The sequence below is a fragment of the Narcine bancroftii genome, chromosome 3, assembly GCF_036971445.1.
Source record: "Narcine bancroftii isolate sNarBan1 chromosome 3, sNarBan1.hap1, whole genome shotgun sequence".
NCBI classification, from domain to species: domain Eukaryota; kingdom Metazoa; phylum Chordata; class Chondrichthyes; order Torpediniformes; family Narcinidae; genus Narcine; species Narcine bancroftii.
In genome coordinates, this window is record NC_091471.1 from 238,834,111 (window position 1) to 238,857,589 (window position 23,479).

A 23,479-nucleotide genomic window follows, 5' to 3' on the forward strand; every position below is an offset into this window, starting at 1 on the left:
TTTTCCTCAATTTCCTCTTTTCCCAAAGAATTGACCTTGACTTCTAGAATGCACAATCATTCGTCAGAGGAAGTGGTTCTGTGGATGATGGCAACTTTGTGGTCACAACTTCCACTTGAAGTCACTTCAAAAGTGACTGGCTCTTGTTTGGAAATACAGCAGCTGCCAAGTGTGAGAGATGTCTTTGATAGATTCGATTCTCCTTTCTCTCCAAGGCTGGACACCACAGGCACTTTGGGTGTAGGGGCATCCATGGGGGCTTCCAAGAAACATTTCATATGATTCATAAAGGTGGCCAGAATCAGAATTTATTGTCATGAACATGTCAGGAAATTTGTTGATTTGCAGCACCGTCACAGGGCAAACGTTCATATAAACCACCTCACAAAATAAGTAAAAATAGTGTAAGAAAAAGTCAAAGTGAGGCACTGTCTTTGGGTCATTGATCATTTACCTGGATTGGAAAGTATTCGTGATAATTAGAAGTTGGGCAAACTTGAGTTGTTTGGAACATTGGAAGCTCAGTGGAGGGAGACCTGATGGGTGGGGTTTTTTCTCAGTGTGGTAGTGTTAAATGCTCAGGATGTATATTTAAGGTGAGAGGGGGGGGAATGCAAAGGAGGTCTATGAGGCAAGGGGGTGAAACATGGAAATCTGCAGATATTGTGATGTGGTAAAAACACGGAAATGCTGGACGAATCAGCTGGTCTCTCAGTGTCAATAGGATGGCGTTTCAGGCCTGAGTCCTGCAAGAAATGAGGCAAGTTTTTTTTTTACAGAGAAAGTGCCTGATAAGGGATAAGAGCAGAGATGATAGTAGCATTTAATAGACACATGAATGTGCGGGGAATTGAGAAATATGGATAATGTGCAGGCAGAAGATATTTTTAATTTGGCATCATATTCGGTGTAGATTCTGTGGGCCTGTTTAGTGCTGAACAGTTCCATATTCTGCACTCAGGTCTCAACTTTCCACTCACTGGATAAAATGGCTTGAAGGGAATATTGCATCTCATTTCCAAGTCTGCAATTGAAACTGCTATGAAGTACAGATGGTATGTTCAGGAATGCAGAGATAGATGCAGAGAGGACATGTAGGTGGGCAGATAGAGGAGGGGTGGCACGGTTGGCGTAGCGGTTTGTGCAATGCTGTTACTACGCTAGTGTTCGGGACCCAGGTTTGAATCCTGCGCCGTCTGTAAGGAATTTGCATGTTCTCCCAGTGTTTGTGTGGGTTTTCCCTGGGAGCTCTGGTTTCATCCCAACGTTCAAAATGTATTGGGGATTGTTGGTCATTTGGGTGTAGTTGAGTGGCATGGACTCAAGGCTGAAAGGGCCTGTTACCGTGCTGTATGTCTAAATTTGAAAAATTAAAATAGAGGTCAATACGGATGGGTGTGAGGCCATCCATTTTCTATCTGTACAATGGGATACCATGGACTGCACAGAGACGTCATTGACCGTGTCCATGCTGATGACTCAGTCACCATATATACCAGCACATTTGCCAGCACATCAGTACAATGATGCTTTGGTGCTCATCAAGGCAAGTTCAAGTTTATTGTCATCTGATTGTACAAGTCCAACCTGACGAAACAGTGTTCTCCGGTCCTCAGTGAAAAACATGCAGACACACACCCAGATATAACACACATACAGACAAATAATACACATGCAGGACAAGCATTCATTAGCCAGAGGATTGTGGATTTGAGGAGTACAGCTGTGGAGGCCCGATCTTTGGGGGAGTTTAAGGAGGAAATTGATTGGTACCTAATTAGACAGTGTATCAAGGGATATGGGGAGAAGGCCAGAATTTGGAACTAGATGAGAGAACAGTTTAGTTCAGGGTGGAGTTGTGGAGCAGTCTCAATGGGCAGAATTGTCTACTTGTGTTCCTTTATCTTGTGATCTATACAAATAAATATTGCTTCGTGAATATGAGAATCTCAGATGCTTAGTGTGGTCAGTTCCTTTGATCATTCAGAATTCTCACTCTCCGTGGGAAGAAGCTGTCCCTCAGCCTGGTGGTGCTGGCTCTGATCCTCATGTATCCCCTTCCTGACAGGAGCAGCTGAAAGATGCTGTGTGCGGTGTGGAAGGGGTTCCCAATGATTTTGCCCGCCCTCTTCTGCGATGTTGTGATTGTATCTGCCTTCACCATTCTCTGTGGGAATATAATCCAGATTACTACTACTACTCTCTGGGTGAAAACATTCCTCCTCAGATCCCTTATATAACCCTTAAACTATCCCTGTGCAATTTAGACATAATTTTGTACATCTCAACAAGTCACCCCTCTGCCATTCTGAGGAAACAAATCGAGTCTATTCAGTCTCTTCACATAACTGAATCTCCTTTGCAATGCAATCACATCCTTCCTATAACACAGTTTTCACAATAGTTGGATTTGGATGTCCATGTAACAAATGGTATAAAAATGAAACAGGAAACTGAATGAAATCATGGCCAGTTCGCAATGCAGTTTCAATACTGAAGTGACGAATTTCCGCTTTAATGTTTAAATCCTTCATCAAAGCCTTAGTATCCTCAGTGTCTGAAACCCATCTGAAATGCATTCATTTTTGGACAGGATATATTAACCTCAGAAAGAATATAGCTTGGATTCACCAGAATGGTACCAAGGCTTTAAATTATGCAGTTGCAAAAACTCAAGATGAAGAGATTCAGTAGAATCAAGGGAAGCTATTTCCTGTCATTGAGGACGTGTCAAGAAGGGCACAAAATCTCCCATTCTGAGCTTGATCACTTAGGCGTAAAATTAATGATCACTTTTTCAATCAAATGGTCATGAAAATCTGACACAAGAATTTGTGGAAACTAGGGGTTTTGGCTTTGTGGCTGAAAGTGCTAGGTTGTCAAAAGGGAAGGGTATGGAAGAAAGGAGGGCATATTGGTACTGGAAAATCACAATCTAATTGAATGTCAGAAAGGCTTCAGCAGCTGATGATCTCATCTTGTTCCTATGTATCTATTAGGTGGGTTTGCAGGCAAACGCCTGTTACTTTGGAATATGTGTTACCCACAAAATAATATTAGTTAAGCTACAGTAGAATGAGATGTGGAATAATGATCCATATCGTCTCCAACCTCTTCATCTGTGGAGTATTTTGTGCATCACATGCTCAATGATTCAACTTTCCAAACCCAGCCAGGCTGGGACCTTTGCTGTGTTGATGTTGCCAGCTGGAAGTTTTCTGCCACCACTGATGCAACCTGCCTGTATTTTGAATAATAAAATTTGCCAGGGGGGGATATAGAAAAAAATGATAAATTTGCTGAAATAAATCTGAAATTTGTCCAAATCGATTGAAGAGAGATTGAGTCGTCTGGGTCACTGGATTTAGAAGAATGAGAGGGGATCTTATAGAAACATATAAAATTAGGAAAGGCATAGATAAAATAGAAGTAGGTAAGTTGTTTCCATTGGTGGGGGAGACCAGAATTAGGGGACAGAGTCTCAGGATTCAGGGGAGTAGATTTAGGATGGAAATGAGGAAGGTGGTGAATCTGTGGAATTCGCTGCCCATTGAAACAGTGGAGGCGACCTCAGTAAATGTATTTAAGACAAGATTGGATAGATTTTTACATAGTTGGGGAATTAAGGGATATGGGGAAAAGGCAGGTGGGTGGAGATGAGCCCATCATCAGATCAGCCATGATCTTATTGAATGGCAGAACAGGCTCGATGGGCCAGACTTTTTATGTTGATGATTTTATAAACTTACTGGATGAAAATCTAGAAACAGATCAGAGAATCATATTCAATTAATATAAGCAGGCTGGACCATAAAAGTTATCGTAACAGTCATTCTCCAAAACTTTGATTTCTCTTCAAATGTTGAATGCGCAAACTAGCTCTTATCAATTTTCTTTCTTCCAATTGTCAAAAGCGTTCAACCTGAACTATTTTGTCTGTTTCTCTTCCCACATTTGTGGACTCATCTGCTAAGTATTGCAACATTTTCTGTTTTTACTTTAGAGTTCCAGTTTCTGCAGATTTTATTTTAGATTCTCTATTACTTTACTGCCTGATTGCGAATGTTGTTAAGCAACTTTTAACATCACAGGAATAAAACATGTGATTGAAGTAAAAACACGATGCTGGAGAAACTCAGCAGATCAAATTGCGAACTTTATAGAGCAAAGATAATGATAAATAAGCTACATTTTGGGCTTCAGCCCTTCTTCAAGATATGAGCAAAATGTAGACAGGCACCTGAACAAAATGGTGGGGGAGGGGCAGGGAGAGGAGCTCATTCTCACAGGCAGGAGGTAGTAGGTGGATAAGGGAGGGAGGGCACAGAAAACAGGGGAATGGAGTGACACATCTGTGAATGGAGAGGGAATGGGGTGGAGAACTGGAGAAAAGCTGGCAGAGGGGTGGGAAAGAGACAGAGAATGGGGAGTGGGCAAGCAGAAACCCAAGAAGTCAATGCTATTTCTGTTCGGCTGGAGAGGGCCCAGACAGAATATTAGGTGTTGCTCCTCCAATTTATAGATGGTCTTGTTTTGACAGGACGAGGCCATGGATAGACAGGTGTAGGGTGAAATCGTTGGCCACTGGGAGACCCTTGTCACTGATGCAGACAGAGCGAAGGTGCTCAGCGAAATGATCTCCCAGTCTGCGCCCAGTCTTTCCGATATGGAGAAGGCCACAACGGGAGAACTGGATGAGTGGATGACTCCTGCAGATACACAAGTGAAGTTTTACTTCACTTGGAAGAACTGTTTTAACACCACAGACCTGTATACAGGGTCCCGACCTGAAATGTCAACCATCCCTTTACCTCCACAGATGCTGCTTGACCTGCTATGTTCTTTGAGGAGTTTATGTTTTTGCTCTGACATAACACACAACTGAGCCTGATTCTTCCCTCCATGTAATGAGAGTTTATCTACTAAGGATCCCTTAGTAGATAAGGGAACCCATGCTTGCGTTGTTTTTCTCTATTTGTTTTTATTGTATCCTGGCTCAGAGTGTTGAGTGCTCCTCACAGAGCACAAGGTCTAAAACCCATGTCAACTCACATCGTGAATTGGAATTCTTGAGAGTCACTAACTTGGAGGATCTTTCCTGGACTCAAGACACTAATGTCATCGTCAACAAAGCACGTCAGCACCTCTATTGCCTCAGGAGTTTGTGGAGGTTTGATACGACACCAGAAATCCTGGCAAATTTCCACAAATGTGCGGTGGAAAGTGTGCTGACTGGCTGCATCACAGTCTGGTATGGGGACACCAATACCTCCAAGCATAAAGCTCTGCAAAAGTACTGGACATAGCCCAGAATGTCACAGGCAAGACCCTCTCCACTGTCGAGAACATCTACGGGGAACGCTGCCGTCAGAGAGCAGCAGCAATCATCAAGGATCCACACCACCCAGCACACGCTCTGTTCTCGCTGCTGCCATCAGGAATGAGGTACAGGACTGGCACCATCAGGTTCAGGAACAGCTGCTCCCCCTCCACCATCATACTCCTCAACAATAAACTCAATCAGGGACTCATTTCGGGACTCTTGCACTTTATTGATTTTGTCTCTCTCTCTCACTCTCTCTGCATTGCACAGTCAGTTTATTTACATGAATTGGTTACATTTTCACGTTGAGTCAATCTTTATTTTGCAGTGGTAATTCTGCCTAGCCCACAGCAAAAGGAATCTCAGGGTTGTATGTGATGACATGTATGTGCTTTGACTATAAATCTGAATTGGAATCTGGTTCCTTTGGACCTGATATTTAGCCAAGATAACTTTTTGAAAGGATCTTCGCTAGAAACAGATCCTGTGTGCTCATATGTAAAATATCCAAGCCGAGACTGCTTCAGACATGAACCTGATTGAGTAAGTCTGCAATAACAGACATTATTAATTCTCCTGGAGCTGTGGGGGGGGGGGGGGGGGGGGGTGGGATCATTGCGTGATTGACACGTCAGCAGCCAAAGGCAGAAGCAGAGGGTGGGCCAAAGGGAGATTGACGCCACAGCTGCGCGGGGCGGGGCGTTGCCGGGTGACGTACACAGACACGGGGCAATCAACGGCCAGACGGCCGCGTCGAACGACCAATGGCAGAGGGAGGAAGGCGGGAGCGGCGGCGGCCGTCGCCGGGAGCCGGCGTGCGGTCAGTTGCGAGTGAGTCGTCGGCGATGGCGGACGCGAGGGGGGAGCCGCCGGCCAAGCGGCCGTGCCTCGGCAGCTGCGGGGCGGCGGCGACGACGGGGGCAGCGGCGGCGGCGAAAGCGGCCCAGACAAAGCCGGGCCACGGCAGGTTCCACAAGCCGGACGCTCTGCTGGACATCAGCGCCAAGAAGGTGGCGGAGAAATGGCCCTTCGAGCAGGTGAGGAGCCGTCCCCACAACGGGCGAGAATCCCCTCAGTAAACGGGAGCGGGGGGGGGAGGAGCGGGGGGACGGACGACGACAATGGGCAATAAAGGCCGAGCTGTCACTGCAGCTCCAGCCCAACCGGCGCCTCGTCCCGCAACTGGAACAGCACAACCCCCCTCAATATTCCCCCCGATCAAATACCCCCCTCAAAATTCCACTGATCAAATACCCCCCAATATTCCTCCCGATCAAATACCCCCTCCCCTCAATATTCTGCCGATCAAATACCCCCCTCAATATCCCCCCCAATCAAATACCCCCCTCAATATTCCCCCCCAATATTCCCCCGATCAAATACCCCCCTCAATATTCCCTCTGATCAAATACCCCCCCAATATTCCCCCCGATCAGATACCCCCCCAATATTCCCCCAATCAAATACCCCCCCTCAATATTCCCCCAATATTCCCCCGATCAAATACCCCCCTCAATATTCCCCCGATCAAATACCCCCCTCAATATTCCCCCCGATCAGATACTCCCCCATATTCCCCCAATCAAATACCCCCCCAATATTCCCCCAATCAAATACCCCCCCTCAATATTCCCCCCAATATTCCCCCCGATCAAATACCCCCCTCAAAATTCCACTGATCAAATACCCCCCAATATTCCTCCCGATCAAATACCCCCTCCCCTCAATATTCTGCCGATCAAATACCCCCCTCAATATCCCCCCCAATCAAATACCCCCCTCAATATTCCCCCCCAATATTCCCCCGATCAAATACCCCCCTCAATATTCCCTCTGATCAAATACCCCCCCAATATTCCCCCCGATCAGATACCCCCCCAATATTCCCCCAATCAAATACCCCCCCTCAATATTCCTCCAATATTCCCCCGATCAAATACCCCCCTCAATATTCCCCCGATCAAATACCCCCCTCAATATTCCCCCCGATCAGATACTCCCCCATATTCCCCCAATCAAATACCCCCCCAATATTCCCCCAATCAAATACCCCCCCTCAATATTCCCCCCAATATTCCCCCGATCAAATACCCCCCTCAATATCCCCCCAATCAAATACCCCCCTCAATATTCCCTCCCAATATTCCCCCAATCAAATACCCCCCTCAATATTCCCCCGATCAAATACTCCCCCCTCAATATTCCCCCTGATTAAATACCCCCCCAATGTTCCCCTGATCAAATACCCCCCTCAATATTCCCCCCGATCAAATACCCCCCTCAATATTCCCCCGATCAAATACCCCCCTCAATTATTAACCCCCTGATCAAATAACCCCCCCCAGATATTCCCCCGATCAAATAACCCCCCCTCAATTATTACCCCCTGATCAAATAAACCCCCAAGATATCCCCCGATCAAATAACCCCCCCTCAATTATTACCCCCTAATCAAATAAACCCCCATTCTCAGATATTCCCTCCGAATAAATAAACCCCTCAATGTTATTCCCCCAAATAAACCCCCCTCTGAATTATCCCTCTGATCAAATAAACCCCCTCTCAGATATTCCCCCTGATCAAATAAACCCACCCTCAATTATTCCCCCCTGATCATATAAAAAACCCTCAATGTTATTCCCCCGATCAAATAACCCCCCCTCTCAATTATTCCCCAGATCAAATAAACCCCACTTCTCAATTATTACCCCAATCAAATAAATCCCCTTATCAATGTTAAACCCCTTAATCAAGTAAACCCCCCTCAATTATTACCCCCTAATCAAATAAACCCCCCTTTCAATTATTACCCCCTAATCAAATAAACCCCCCTTTCAATTATTACCCCCTAATCAAATAAACCCCCTCTCAATGTTAATCTTCCTAATCAAATAAACCTCCCTTTTCAATGTTATTCCCCCTTAATCAAATATACCCCCTCATTGTTATTTCCCCAATTAAATAAATCCCCCCCTCAATGTTATTCCCCTCAATCAAATAAATTCTCCTCTCAATGTTATTCCCCCTAATCAAATAAACCCCCCTCAATGTTATTCCCCAATCAAATAAACCCTCCCTCTCAATGTTATTCCCCCCTAATCAAATAAACCTCCTTCAATGTTATTCCCCCCAATCAAATAAGCCCTCTCAATGTTATTCCTCTCCTAATCAAATAAACTTCCTCTCAATGTTATTCCTCCCCAAATCAAATAAACCCTCTTTCAATGTTATTCCTCCTTTATCAAAAAACCTCTATCAATGCTATTTCTCCTCTCATTTCTTCCCTCATCTCTTTGTTTTGCCGTCCAGAAATGTTTATTGAGTTTTATTCCCCCCCACCACACACATACACATTGTGAAGATTCAGTTTAACTTTTCTTGATGTAATTTAATTTTTATTAAAATTTAATTTAATTTTTATTTAAATTTCCCTGCTTGCTTTTGAGTTACTGTTTTTGTCCCATACCCAGCTCATTTTAAAGCATTTATATATAGATATATATTGAGGAGGAAGATATGGCTGAGTTGCACTGGGATTTAAAAACCTATATATATAAAAATTTCTTTTTTTTAAAATTCCCCAACTTTCAATTAATGTGGGAGAGGAATGAGAAATCACTGCAATGACTGGGGAAATTATGAAATGGAATAAGGGGGAAGAAATTGAGTGAATGAATTGCTTGAGGTTAAAAATGTACTGAGTTAAAGGGAACCTGCATAGCATTTGTCAAAGACTCCTAGTGCTCCATGGATTGGAATCATTTTTATGACATGATTGGAATTGAACAATTTATTTTCTCTCCACCTCCATTCACCCCACCCCCCAAATTTTTTTTATGCACTCTTCATCTTAATGTAAAGATTGGCACTCACAGTTGATGCCTGCAGTGGAAATCATTGTCTGGGCAATTTTTGCCATTGAACGTTGGTGGAAGATTTGGGCACTTTGCAGTCTTGGTTTTGTGGTTCAACAGACAAAATACAGCAAGTACAGACATTTTGCAGTAATTTACTGCAAAATAGTTGTGCTAACTGCTTTAATTGATGTTTTGTTTTCTCTGTTGACTTCATTCTTTACAAATGAAGACAAAAACTTGAGAAAAGCAAGAGCTTTCTTCTGTACATGCGTGTTAAAAGAGTAGATAAAATATTAAAATTAACTGACAAATGGAATTGCTTGCGATATCAGACTTGTACAAGTTTGTGTGAAAGAAGTGTGACTGAAACGTGAAGAAAAGGATCTTTTGGTTTTCATGTAGTTGCTAATGGAAAAATATAATTAAAAAAAAACATTGGTGCAAGTTCTGAAATGTGCCTGACCTGTTTTCAGTCTGTGCATTCTTGATTGTTAATGGATTACGTGTTTCTTGCCTGCTAGCACGAGAGTAGATTTGTTCCTGAAGACTGGTATTGTTTCCACAGGAACCACATTCAAGAGGTGTGTGTCAGCAAGGGTGGGAGTGCATGCTCTTGTTTCCGTCTGACTATTTTTACCCACCCCCTTTTCTTTCCATTTCCATCTCCCTGAGGATGTGGGTGTGGACTGTTGCCCCACAGGGAAGGTCTGAAAGCTGGTCAAGATATGATTCAGGAATGAGTTACTTTAATCACATTTGTGTTTCTGGAGTTAATTTTTAAATATTGATTTGTTGTGAAAGAAATCGAGGGCTTGAATTGTGCCTTCAGCCAAGATACTGGTCTGGGCCTTTTTGCTGCTCATCTGTGCCCTGAGTGGGTCTGTTAAAAATAATTGGGTAATGTGGATCGTAATGATCTCAGTCCTTTTGGTAGCTATGACCTCTTATTTAATCAGACTGGTTAAATTCATATTGTATGTACCCAGTGGTAGTTTTGTAGTGTATCAGTCCAGCTGGGTATTATGTTGCGTATGCATTCCAATTTTAATCTCTTTGTCCAAGTACTAATCCAAAAAACATTAATTTGCAAGATTTGTTGACTGAAATTGATTTGTTTTGTAGACACTAACTTATCTGTGGTATGTTGGTGAAGGCATGTATGTGCTTGATGGACCAGCGTCTACTATTGAGGATCAAGCCTCAGTAGGTGAATATTGTTGGGTGCAATGTGATGTGTACCCTGATTTTTAAAAGAATCAGAATATGTTGTCATGAACATGTCATGAAATTTGTTGTTTTGTGGCAGCATCACAGAGCAAACATTTATATGAACCACCTGACAAAATAAATAAAAATAGTGCAAGAAAAAGACAAAGTGTTAGTGTCCATGGTTCATTGTTCATTCAGGAATCTGATAGCGGAGGGGGAAAAGCTATCCATGTGAGACTGAGTGTACATCTTTTTCCCAATGGTAGCTGAGTGAAAAGGGCATGGCCTGGGTGGTGAGGGTCCTTGAGGAGAGAGGCTGCTTTCTTAACATACCGCCTCTTATAGATGGAGTGAAGGCCGGTGCCTGTGAAGTCACAGGCCGAGTTAACAACCCTCTGGAATTTTTTTCTTGTCCTATGGGTTGGCACCTCCGTGTCTCGCAGTGATGCAGCCAGATAGAGTGCCCTACTCACATATGTAGAGGCTTCCTTTAAGTATCCAAAACAAACAGCTCTGTAGAAAGTGGGTTTTAACAGTGGATTTAAACTAAATAGAATCTACTGGAGGAAGTCAGTGGGATGAGCAGCATCAGTGGTTTTGTATTGGAACCCTTTATGGTGTTTAGTGTCCAACTCCAGCACTTCCTGTGCGTCTTCAGTAACTCAGGGGCTTGATTATCTTACGTGAAAATAAAAATGCCATCAGATATTCTCCTCCTTCACCCACGTCCGGACGTACTAACCCCACAACTGGGGGCTGGCGTAACCTAGTCTCGAGGCAATTAAAGCAGTGGCAGGGAGCAGAAATAAACCATAACAAAGCCTTTCTACTTCAAAGCTGAAATTTCCAAGATAAACAGAGTGGTTTGTGGTTTCTTGTGGTTTCGCTCGCTCTGGAATAGGATTGGCAGACAGATTGGGTTTTTGTGGTACCTCTCTCAATTATTATATCCAATGTGGCACTGGTGCAGTGGATGATGTGCAGCCGTCAGTTTGTTAAAACACACAGAAACTCTGGAGGAGCTCTTCCAAGAAGGGCTCATGCCTGAAGCGTTGGTAATGTATCTTTACCACCTATGGACATTGCGAGACTGGTTGAGTCCTTCAACATTTCATTTTACCACATTTACAGTGTCTGCAGCAGTCAGTTTGTGCACAGCAAACTCCCACTTGCAAAATAATTTGATGCTGGCCAGGGCACAAATAATGGATGGATTATTGAGGACAGCTCTCATGCCACCTTCAGAATAATGCCTTATGATTTTAACACCTCATCTATCAGTGCAGCACACTCTCAGTTCTGAGTTGAAGGGTCAGCCTAGCATTTGTGCTGCGAACTTCTGTTGGCCTAGAACTTGAACCTTGCGAGAGTATGACAAGCTAAGGGTTAAAGGCTGTGGGACTAAGGCGATTGTCGTGCTAATCCACCTTGAACTCCTTTTTCACTCCAGGATATTTTTGTTCTATGTTTAAATAGCCTTGCTAAAAGCATTTGCCATTTGAAACTTTAACAAGGTCTAAATTGCACTTTCTTTGATCATAACCTGGAACTTTCGGGGGGGGGGGGGGTTGTGGGGGGGGGGAGTGCTGTGTAAGTAGTCGTGCTTCATCCATGGTGAGAGAGGGAAAAAAAATCCATGCAATTTTCATGTTTGCATTTGCAGAGAATTTTAAGATCCAGTGATGTCGTTAATAGTAGTCAGGGCACGGAGCATATTTGACGTAACACACTGAGAATATTGCATGACTGTGCAGATTGTTGTGTTTCATGATCTATTAGCCCCAGTCCATGAAAGACTGTTGTTGATCTGAAACAATTTCCCAATGTAGCTGTATCAAATTCCTGTGTTGAAGTTGCTCAGATTAAATAGGCCAAGACTTAATCTTGTCAGGAGAGAGAGACTTGCACGAGTGCAATCAGTGTTCACAGGTAATATTGCAACCGACTTCCAGGTGCCAGTGTTGGCATCGACAGGGTCTGATTTTCTGATGCCTGATTTGGTTCTGGTGTTTGGAGTTGGGTTTTGTTTTACAAGTCTGTGCGAGTTGGCAGGTGGAATGCTAAATTCAGAAGGCATATCGTTAAATAAATCTGTTTTAAGTGTGTCAGGTTGTGTTTTGTGGAATGGCAACTATGCTAAAATGCTTGGGTATAAACTGCCAGCAAACTAGGAGCAAGCCACTCAACAAATCTCTGGTGAGACCACACTTAGAGTATTGTGTTCTGTTCTGGTCACCTCATTATAGAAAGGATGTGGGTGCAGGGGAAGATGTTGCCTGGATTGGAAAGTAAGCCTTATGAGGCAAGGTTAGCAGAGCTGGGACTTTTCTCTTTGGAATGTAGAAGTATGAGAGGAGAAGATTCTGAGAGGCATAGATAAGGTAGACAGCCATCCTCTTTTTCCCAGGGCAGGAATAACAAACATCAGAGGACTTCTGTACAAAGTGAAGGGAGGGAAGTTTAGGGGAGACATCAGGGGTATGCTTTTTTAACCTAGAAATTTGTGGGAGCCTGGGATGGCTTGCCAGGGATGGTGATGGAGGCTGAAACAATAGGGGCATTGAAGAGACTCTTAGACAAGCACATGGATGAAAGAAAAATAGAGGGTTTCGAGGTAGTACATTTTTTGGTAGGAATATATAGGTCAGCACAACATCAAGGGTCGAAGGGCATGAAATGTGGTGTAATGTTCTATGTTATAGGAGGTAAAATACCATGCAACTTCTATTCAAGGCTTGGGTGGAGTCCATAGCTGTTTAAATTGTACTTCATGGGTGAAAAGAATAGGCTGAGTGGCCAATTGATTGTCTTCATGCTTTCTAAACTACTTTGATTTAGTTATTGTCTCATGAGTTGAAATGGATGTTTGTAAAAGTAAACTGCTTAAAACTAACTGCTGTGGTTTCTGATGAAGGAGGGTGGCTGGTATTTACAGCTAGAGTTGCCATTGTGATGTTGCAGGAATCAATTCTCGTGAGCAATCCAGCTGCTTCAGCTGATGCTCGACGAACTCAGCAGGTCTTGTAGCGTTCATGGGAGGTAAAGATATATTACCGTCATTTCGGGCCTGAGCCCTTCATTGGTTATGTATCTTTACCTTTGCTATGTGACCTCCTGAGTTCCTCCAGCATTTTGTTTTTACTCCAATCACAATGTCAGCAAACGTTTGTTTCACTGCTTCAATTAATAATCACTGGTGGAGAGGGTTCTTGTGAGTCACTGTCTTTCCTGGACCCAACTCATGAACGCCATCGTGAAGAAAGCACGTCAGCGCCTATAATTCCTCAGGAGTTTACAGAGATCTGATATGACATTGTTGTTTCCGCAGATGTGTGGTGGAAAGTGTGCTGACCTGCTACATCATGGTCTGGTATGGTCTGCAAAAGGTAGTGGACACAGCCCAGGTCATCACAGGGAACATACTCTGCCTTTGAAGAGCAGCAGCAATCATCAAGAACTTACACCACCCAGCACCCACTTTGTTCTCGCTGCTCTTATCAGGAAAGAGGTGTCGGAGCCACAAGACTCTCACCACTAGGTTCAGGAACAGCTGCTCCTCCTCCACCATCAGACTCCAATACAATAAATTCAATCAAGGACTCATTGAAGGGCTCTCGTGTACTTTATTGATATTTTCCCTCTCTGTATTGCACAGTCAGTTTGTTTGCATTTCTTTTATCTGTGTACATGTGTGTGCTGTGTATAATTTTCTTTTGTACTACCAATAAGTGATAATTCTATCTGGTCCACAGGAGAAAGAATCTCAGGGTTGTATGTGATGTGTATGTACTCTAACAATGAATCTGAAATCAGTGATCATCTTGCTCAAGATTTGCTCTCTTGCACGTTGTTTCCTTTACTGGTATGTTGAAAGCTGGGAATTGACATTATTTTTCACTTTGCAAACCAGTAATATTCATCTGATTTTTTGGAAGCTTGGACCAAATTTTTGCAAGTATTTTATTCTCAGAATATTGTTTTCATTTGGTTATTCAACTTGTATGTATTGGTCTCCGTCGATGGCTCGGTTATTCAATTTTTTTTTTGTGCGTTTATTTTTAGGTGGAGGAGAGATTTTCTCGAATTCCAGAGCCTGTTCAGAGGAGGATTATATTCTGGTCCTTTCCTAGAAATGAGCGAGAAATTTGCATGTACTCATCACTCAGCTATCAGTGTCAAGAAGGGGAGAAGGACGGCGAAGTTCCTTTCAACAAAGGGCTGAGGTTATTGGAAACGGGAGCTATAGAACGTGTACTGCAAGTAGGTGAGTATTTTATCAAGATGCCTGGAGATAGGTTTGTGAAATGGGGATAACTGATGGAAAGTTGCACTTTGGATATGGTTCAGTGGCACACCCTAACAACACTTCTTGGGTTTAAGACATCAAAGTATGATGTTTGCTTCTAATTTTGTGCACCAGAAGTACAGGAAGGTGGAAATTCTCTTCAGGATGTTTGGAGAAGGGCTTACTTCCTCATGCAGCCTGCATATAGGAGGAATGCCTTGGGACCATTGAGATTTGCAACAGCGGATAAAGCATTTGATGGTTTGTAATGGGTGTGGGATTGAAATCTTTCTTTAAATCACTGTGGCTTGATTTCTTTTTGTTGCATTGCTCTCCTAATGCCACTGGACTAGCTTGTAAAGCAGGTATAACTTTTAAGGCGCTATTAACAAGGTCTAGCTTACCAACTTGGCATTGTTCAGCTTTTAGCAGAACAAGTTAAGTAATGGACTTCCTTTTACGATACTCGAGTGGTCCCCAGACAGTGGAAATGGAACATTTTCCCACAATAGTGAAGTCATAATAAAATAACTTCAAATGGCTTGGGGCACAACCTTCCATTCAAAACAAAATAAATGGGGCTCTGTGATGTATTCCAAGTTGCACGAACTACCAAGTGTTTCTGTACTGTAGAAGGATGTGCTCTCCCTCCCCCAAGGTAGGTTTTTCCTGCTTTTTCCATTGGCTTTCCCTGCCCCCTCTATTAAATAATTGGCTGGGAAATCATTTTGATGCTGCTTTGATTGCTGGCATTCTTGCCTTTGAATAAGAAAATTGTAGGGATTTGAGTTCATTTAGGGTTTTAACACTATATTGTTTCAAGTTTTAAACTCAAGCCTTGTTCAGCCCTTGTGAATACAAAGATCTCGAGGTTCAGTTGGAAGACCTCTGGGCAATATGTGCCCTTCAACTAACATTTCTTTTTAAATAAATGGGTCATTATCACATTGCTATTTATATAGCATGGTGTGTGCAAGTATATAGCAGATTCATTTTCTACCTTTTTGTTAAATGAGTGTATTCATTGTTGTAATGTTCCTTGGGGGGTCCCCCAGTTGTCAAGAAAAGTGCTAACAGCTTAAATACACATGAGATTGTCTGATTTCAGAAGCTAAGCAGGCTCAGGCCTGGTCAGTACTTGGAGGGGAGACTGCTTTGGAATGCCAGGTGCTGTAGGTTTCTGTTAGCGGTGCTGGACAAAGTGGTGACTCTCTGTCTGCCTTACGATTGACAAGAGTCAAAGAATTTCATGTATGTTACATTTTAAATGTAGTTATATGGTTAATAATGGGACCTTTACTTTTTAAGCAATTCCTTGCTTTGGTGAGTTCCAATAGTAGCTCTGTGGTTGGAATCCCTGCTGACTGTTTAGGATGTTGAGCCTGGTTGTGATAAGAAACTTGATATTTTGAGTTGATATTCGTTCAGAGTGTTCATCCCTGTGGATCCAAATGGTTGAATTAGTATCTTTAAAGTGAGTAAATAAAAAAAATCAAATTCTACAATAACCTTTTGTATGTGTTCCATCTTCCTATAGTTGCCAAGTTTCCCCAACTTTATTCTGACTGTAATGTCTGAACAACCTTCATGTAACTTTTATTAAGCTCCAGTTCCTCATCAGCCTTGCACGAAAATTACCCTTTTCTAGTAGCTGCATAACAGGTGAACCTTGTCCATAGTTCGGGACGCTGATTAGACAATGAGTCAGTCGCACAGTTTTCCTGGTAGTAACAGGGCACCAATGTTTCCAAGTTGTTGGCCTCTGGGCTTCCCCGAAATGATTTGTTTAGGGTGTGCAGTTACAGGACACACAATTTGGATCAGAGATCCCCGAGAAACCACTGGAAGCTTGTATTTGTACTTGCAAGGTCACTTCACAGAGCCAATTTGGCAATGTGTTGAGAAAAAAAATCATTTTGACAAGTGTACATATATGGCATTTGCAATAAAGTGTTAGGTGCACCCAAGAGTTTTCAATAATGACCTACATTGTAAAAGTGGAATAGGAGCAGTTGGCATTGCCTTCTGAGCACCAGTGACTTTTGCAACTTTGTGCAAGTCAGCTGCTTTATAAATGAATTTTGCTGTGACTCTTCTCATTGAAGAGTAGTTTATTTAAAATGCATCCAGATTTCCCTTAAATGATGCTCTGTTTCACTGGTTCCCTTCTCACCCGCAATATGATTTCTCTCCTTGGAACCCTCTAGCACCATCCTACAGACCCGTTGCAGCACTCTTAGATTGGGAAAGTGTCCTTCAGTATATTAGTAAAAATAAATGAAAAAAGAGACCATAACTCACCAGCTTGTTCAATATAGGTCTGTTGTGTACACTTGCTCTGTCAGTGAGTGCACTGCATTATTAGCATTTAGCCAATTAAATTGTGGTATGTAATGACCCCTTTTAGAGCTGTTTCAATTAGCACTCTAGTTCACGGAATGCCTCCTGGATACTAAGTGAAGTACCAGTATATTATGAAGTTAAGTTCTATTTTGGCTCCACGTTTGAAGGTTGTTGTCAAAAAAAAAAGAAACCATTTTGGTTGGTTGTCTGATTCGTGTTGTCAATCAATCCAGAATGATTACATTTTATAGGGATGTGGGTGGTGGTGGTGGGCAGGGGGAAATCAAATGATGAGGAATTTTGAGAGAACGTGAGGAGTAGTTAAATTCAGTACATGTTCAATTTCCACTCCCCCCCCCCCCCATCATTCAAGATCTGCTGCTCAATTCAATTTGTTCCATTCCACGGTGAAAGTTAACATTGCAAACAATCCATAAGGGTTGTTTTCCCTCAATGGCTTGACAATGTTTATAATTTGAGGTTCATTTGTCACCTTGCAGACTTTTCAGGGAAGGGAGTGTCCAGTTGTGTTTCCATTTAATTAGGATTGATCTGGGATATTGGAGACAGGAGTATGTTTGATTTGTTGCATGCGTGTGTTGCCTTTGACTCCAAAATTTAGCCTCACCAATGTCTTGTACAACTTCAACAAGGCACCAACTCCTATACTCAATACTTTGAATAATGAAGGTCTATGAGCCAAAAGCTTTATGACTCTATCCACCTGTGATGCCTCTTTCAGGGAATTGTGTACAGGTATCTGTATTCCTAGATCCTTTTGTTCTACCACACTCCTCAGTGCCCTACTATTTACTAAGCAAGTCCTACATTGATTTGTCCTTCTAAAATGCAACAACTCACACTTGTCTGCATTAAATTCCATCTGCCATTTTTAAGCCCATTTTTTTTCAGCTGGTCCAGATTCCTCTGCAAGCTTTGAAAGCCGCCTTTGCTGCCCACTCCACCTCCAATCTTTGTTATCTGCAAATTTTCTGAGCTAATATTCCATATTATCATATTGACATAGATGACAAACAACCATGGCCCTAGCACTGATCCCTGAAGCACTCCACTGGTCATAGGTTTTCAGTCAGAGAGTCTATCATCCACTACCACTCTGACTTCTCTCGTAAAGCCAGTGTCGAATCCAATTAACAGTCTCATGATGAATTCCGAGTAACTGAACCTTCCTAATGTCCCGTGTGCAACCTTGTCAAAAACCTTACTGAAGTCCATCCTCAGCCTTTCCTTTATAATCTTTACTGGTAACCTCCTTGAAAAACTCTATCTTCTACACACAAGACCATGTTTACTATTTCTTATCAGTCCCTCACTATCCAAATACTTGTATATTTGGTTTCTTGGACACCTTCCTATGACCATCGGGACAGGGTGGGAATATGGGAACAACTAAATTCTTCTCCTAAGGAGCTTGTACAGTCCAGTGGCCTTTCATGCAGTTACCATTCAGTGTCACCTCATCTCAACAGCTGTACTAAGAGCTAATGCCCCTTGTTTAACATTATTTGTGACTTTGGTGCTATTTGTGACTCCCTTGTGTCTGAGAGTCTAGCCTTTGAAAATCAGGCTAACTCTGTGTTTAGTTGCCGCTTTATCCTAAGTGGTCATGGAGGCTTTGAAGACCTGTATTTAAGAGAATGACCTCTTGTGAATTATAGATTGATGCACATGTGAATTTACAAATAAATTTAAATTTCATGCTACACATCTATTTTAAGGCAAAGTGTTCAGAAATCCAGATTTTAAGCAAACTTTGTTATGCTGGATGAAAACTTGTAATCACCTGCTACATTTAATATTGAATAACTCAAATCTAACATTGCAGGTGTATTTAACGATTGTGGACAATGTCTAATTTGGTTCAGGTATTGCTCAGAATACTGGTACCTGATGGTATGTTGTGAGATGGAGAAAAAGATAAATCTTTCTCCTCTCCCACCATGATCATTACATTTTTCAGCACAAAGTAAAACAAAAGTCTGTAGACTCCATGATTGAAGTAAAAACACAACGCTGGAGAAACTCAGAAGGTCAAAGGGCGTACTTTATATAGCAAAGATAAAGATGTATAAACTAACTTTTCGGGCTTGAGCCCTTCAAGTTATGAGAAAAATGCAGGCAGGTGCCTGAACAAAATGTGTTGGGGTGGGGGGGGGGCGGTGAGGGGGGGGGGGGTGGAAGAGCACATCTTCTATTTCAAATTTTAAGAAAAAGTTATTTAAAAAGTTTTGTTCACACAGCTGTTTTTGGTATTCAAAAAAAAATTCCCAAGAGCCCAGTATGAGATTTTAAATTTCTGTCCCTGTATTGCCTCATCAACTAACGATAACTTGTTTATTTAAAGCATTCAATAAAATTGATTTTTCAAACTGGGCAAATCCAAGTCTGGTCATCACTTGGGAGAAAACATAACAGGCTTCTCTTATCAAGAATCCTAAAACAGAATATTACTTTGGATCTTAGTTACATAAAATATAGAATTGCTTCATGTTGCCTGTAAGTGGAGTGGCTTTCCAGCAAAATGAGCTCATCCCGACTCTGAGGTTCAAAACTGCCTGCAGCAGTCTTCTCATTTTCAGACTGTGCAGGTTGGCTGATATATGAAGCCATCTTTATGGGCCAAAATGATTGGTTGACAAGAGAATAAACTCCTTTTGATGGGCAAGAGGAAGCTCATGGGAAAGGGGTGAATTGAAGGAGATATCACCAAAGGGCCTTGATTTTTAGTCCGCAGGTGAAAGCACACTTTTATTATCTAAAAGATAATGGTAGAATCTGAATCAGAATTTATCCTCATGAAAATATGTCACAAAATTTGTTGTTTTGTGGCATCACAGTGCAAACATTTCTATGATTGTAAGGAAGAGAAGAAAATTCTAGATGTTGATGTGATAGGAAAGGAAATTGCATATTTGATCTCTTTTTTTCCTCAAGGAAACATGCTTAACTGTTCATTATCATGGATGCTTTATAAAAAGATATAAACAAAATAGAGAGAGTGCAGAGAAGGTTCACGAGAATGTTGACAGGATTTCAGGGTCTGAGTTACAGGGAAAGGTTGTGCAGACTGGGGCTTTTTTCTCTGGAGCGTAGAAGATTGAGAGGGGACTTGATAGAGGTGTTTAAGATTTTAAAAGGGACAGACAAGAGTAAATGTGGATAGGCTTTTTCAATTAAGAAAGGGGGAGATTCAAACTAGAGGACATGGTTTAAGATTGAAGGGGGAAAATTATAAGGGGAACATGAGGGGAAATTTCTTTACGCAGAGGGTGGTGGGGATGTGGAATGAGCTTCTGGCAGACGTGGTCGAGGCGGGATCATTGGTTACATTTAAGGAAAGACTGGATCGTTACATGGATAGGAGGGGACTAGAGGGGTATGGACCGGGTGCTGGTCAGTGGGACTAGGAGGGTGGGAATTTGCTACGGCATGGACTAGTAGGGCCGAACTGGCCTGTTCTGTGCTGTAAGTGGTTATATGGTTATATATGGTTATTAAATTGCTGAAGATGCACAGGCAAAGTTTTTATTGTCAAGAAATAGGCTTTTCAGTCCATTGAGTTTGTCTTGTCATTCAGTCATGAGCTGATCCATTTTTCCACTCAGCTCCACTGACTGGCCTTTGGAAAGCATTAACTTTTCAAAAGATCTTTCTAAATTTAAATATAGACATAAAGCACGGTAACAGGCCACTTCAGCCCATAAGCCCTTGCCGTCCAATTTACACCCAATTGACCTACGCCCTGGATACGTTTCGAATGGTGGGAGGAAACCAGAGCTCCCGGGATAAACCCTTGCAGACACGGGGAGAATGTACAAACTCCTTACAGACAGCGAGGGATTCGAAGCCGATTACTGGCGCTCTAAAGGCATTGTGCCAACCGTGCTGCTTTAACCATCAGAATACTGGATTGTAAAGTTTTCTCAGAGTACCTTGATATGAGGTGAGGAAATTGTACTAAAAGTTCTGAGGCTGAGTACATTGATTTACATGCCCTGGTTCTGGTGGAAGTATTGTCATAGTGCTGTATCATTGATTGAATCACCTTTTCGAATACTACCTTCTCAACTTCATGGTGGCAGTAAAAAACAGACTCATGACACATCCTCATTTTCTATAGAAGCAGATCTACTTTGCATAAAGGTGCTTTCACAGGCTTTTTTTTTCCGCAAGGGTGGGTGACAAGAGGCAAGTTTGAAAGGGTTAGTGTGTGAATAGTGCACTAACAAACATTAGAAGTGTGACCAATGCAGACCTGGCACATAGTCACACTGGTTAAACTGGAGGAGTGTCTTTGCTTAATCCTCTTAAAAAGGATTAATTTGGGCCTGAACATAATTTCACAGAGCAGAAAAATGCATCCAGCATCTATGCAAATGTACTGGAGAAAGTCAGCAAGTCTTGCAGCATCCATAGGAAGTAAAGGATAATCAACATTTGTGTATTGCACTTGACCCCAATATCCAATATCTAAGTCTTTTATGAAGGTGATAATCTTTGTCCAATTGTCTAGAGATCAGAGCCAACTTTGTGGTACTCTGGCTTGAAAACAAAAGCAAATATCCTCACTGACTTTGGAACTCAAGGAACCCTTACTTCCATGGCTTGGCCATTAATTGAAGTATCAACTAACCTGAAAATAATTGAACTTGATTTCTAAGAAAACAGTTCTTACTTGCCTCACCAGAGGTGTTTTTACATGGCAATACACAGCTGTTCCTGCCATAATTCATCTTGCGGCTGGATGTATCTTTGTTACAGGAGTGTCATTAGATGTTGAAGGGCTCAGGCCCAAAACGTCGGTCATGTATCATTACCTCCTATGGATGCTGCGAGACTGGCTGAGTTCTTCCAGTATTTCTGTCTTGATTCAATGCTGCGATGGTGTTAGGAATGGGGAAATGATGTGCTTGTTGAGGGACAAGTGATTCTGGATCTAGTACTGTGGAAGGAATATGGTGGAGGGTAGGGAGATGGAGAAGAAATGGGAAGATTTGACTTTTGGTGGTGAATAGAGGAAAGAAGTCTGAGAGATTTTGTTCAGGAAACAGCATAATTACTCGTGGCTCTTGCAGTTCCTGTTTACTAAGAATGAATGTCCAAATGGCAATTGGCACAGGAAAAACTCAATCACTCTTTAAAAATATAGACTTTTAAATATGGTACAATCGGGCAGTGCTTAACAGGATTAGGGTAACCTAGAGATGTCTGAAAACAACCCAGAGACAAATTTAAATCTTGCTGTGGAATTTAAATTTAATAATGCTGATTTTGAAAACAATGGCCAATAATTGGAATTGATTATCACAAAATTACTATATTCACCAATCAAAAGAATTCTGCCATCCTTGCACAGAAGAGACTGTAGAGTTGAAGCAAGGTCCTGCAGTCGTCTCTTAAAGCTCTCAAATGGTCTAGCAAGGCTATCCTTTTCAGACGCAATTGCAAAAGTGTGTTTTGAACTGTTGATGCAATGAACGTCGAGAAGGATGTCCCTGTTGTATGTATTGTGAATCATGTGTAGTTTTGGGGGAAAAAGGAATGATGCTTAGGAAGGCCACATCCTGGGGGGGAGGGGAATAAATGAATAATAAAAGTAAAGAAAGGGTGGGAAATAGAAGATTACTATACTCTCCTTCAAATTGTTTTAACAGCCTTAATTGTTAAGAATTGTTTATTGGTTAAATAACAGGCTTTGTCCTCTGATTGGAAACATGCTTTCCTGAACAAAGTGTTTGGCTCTGTCTTCCACTACAACATCAAAGCCTCTTATCCTCACTTCTTTAAAAGATCTGAAGGAAGTGGCCATTGGAATTGAGGACGGCACAGTTGGAGATGTTAACACAGCCTTGAACCAAAGCAGTGTTTGCATGGACATTTTAAACTTTTTTTGTTGAGGTGTCTGGCTGTGATAAATCACTTTACTTTTTGAGACTGATCATTTTGCATGTCTGTAGTTGACCACATGTGCAAATCACTACTTTTTGAAGTTTAGACTATGGTCTCCTGTGAGTTTCAGCGAATTGATTTGTTTGGGTTCCAACAGTAGCTGCTTGCTTTGATTTAGTGGGAAGAAATCCACGAACAACGAGCTGCAGGTGAGTTTTCATTTAATGAACAATCATAACTTTTTTTAATAGTTACATTTTACTTGTTATTACCTACTTCATCATAAACAGAAGCTAACAATGACTGCTTAATTTCTTTTTGTAATTTTAAGGTTGCCTCTCCTTTCACGTATGTGTAGCCTTACTGCCTCTTAAGCCCTGTCAGAATGCTGCCATTGGAGGTTGTTAGGGAATTTATTGCATAAAATGTTTAAAGAAGATCAAAGGTGAACTCAGCTTCATTCACTTGTTTCTGTGCTACTTTAAATCTGCTCCTGGATGCAAATTCCCAATTGATTAATAATTTGTGTTTTCTATTAAGTTCTGTACTTTT

At 42.0% G+C, this 23,479-nt stretch overlaps 1 protein-coding gene across 1 annotated transcript in view; it reads left to right on the forward strand.

The window, feature by feature from the left end:
• Nucleotides 1-5,986: 5,986 nt before the first annotated feature.
• The window catches only part of LOC138758381 (zinc finger SWIM domain-containing protein 5-like), an 87,266-nt gene continuing 69,773 nt past the window's right edge, over nucleotides 5,987-23,479 (forward strand). Inside the window, exons 1-2 of the mRNA XM_069927210.1 lie at nucleotides 5,987-6,360; nucleotides 14,452-14,653. Of these exons, the coding sequence (XP_069783311.1) occupies nucleotides 6,088-6,360; nucleotides 14,452-14,653 (475 nt within the window). The 5' untranslated portion in view covers nucleotides 5,987-6,087. The remainder of the gene's footprint in view (nucleotides 6,361-14,451; nucleotides 14,654-23,479) is intronic.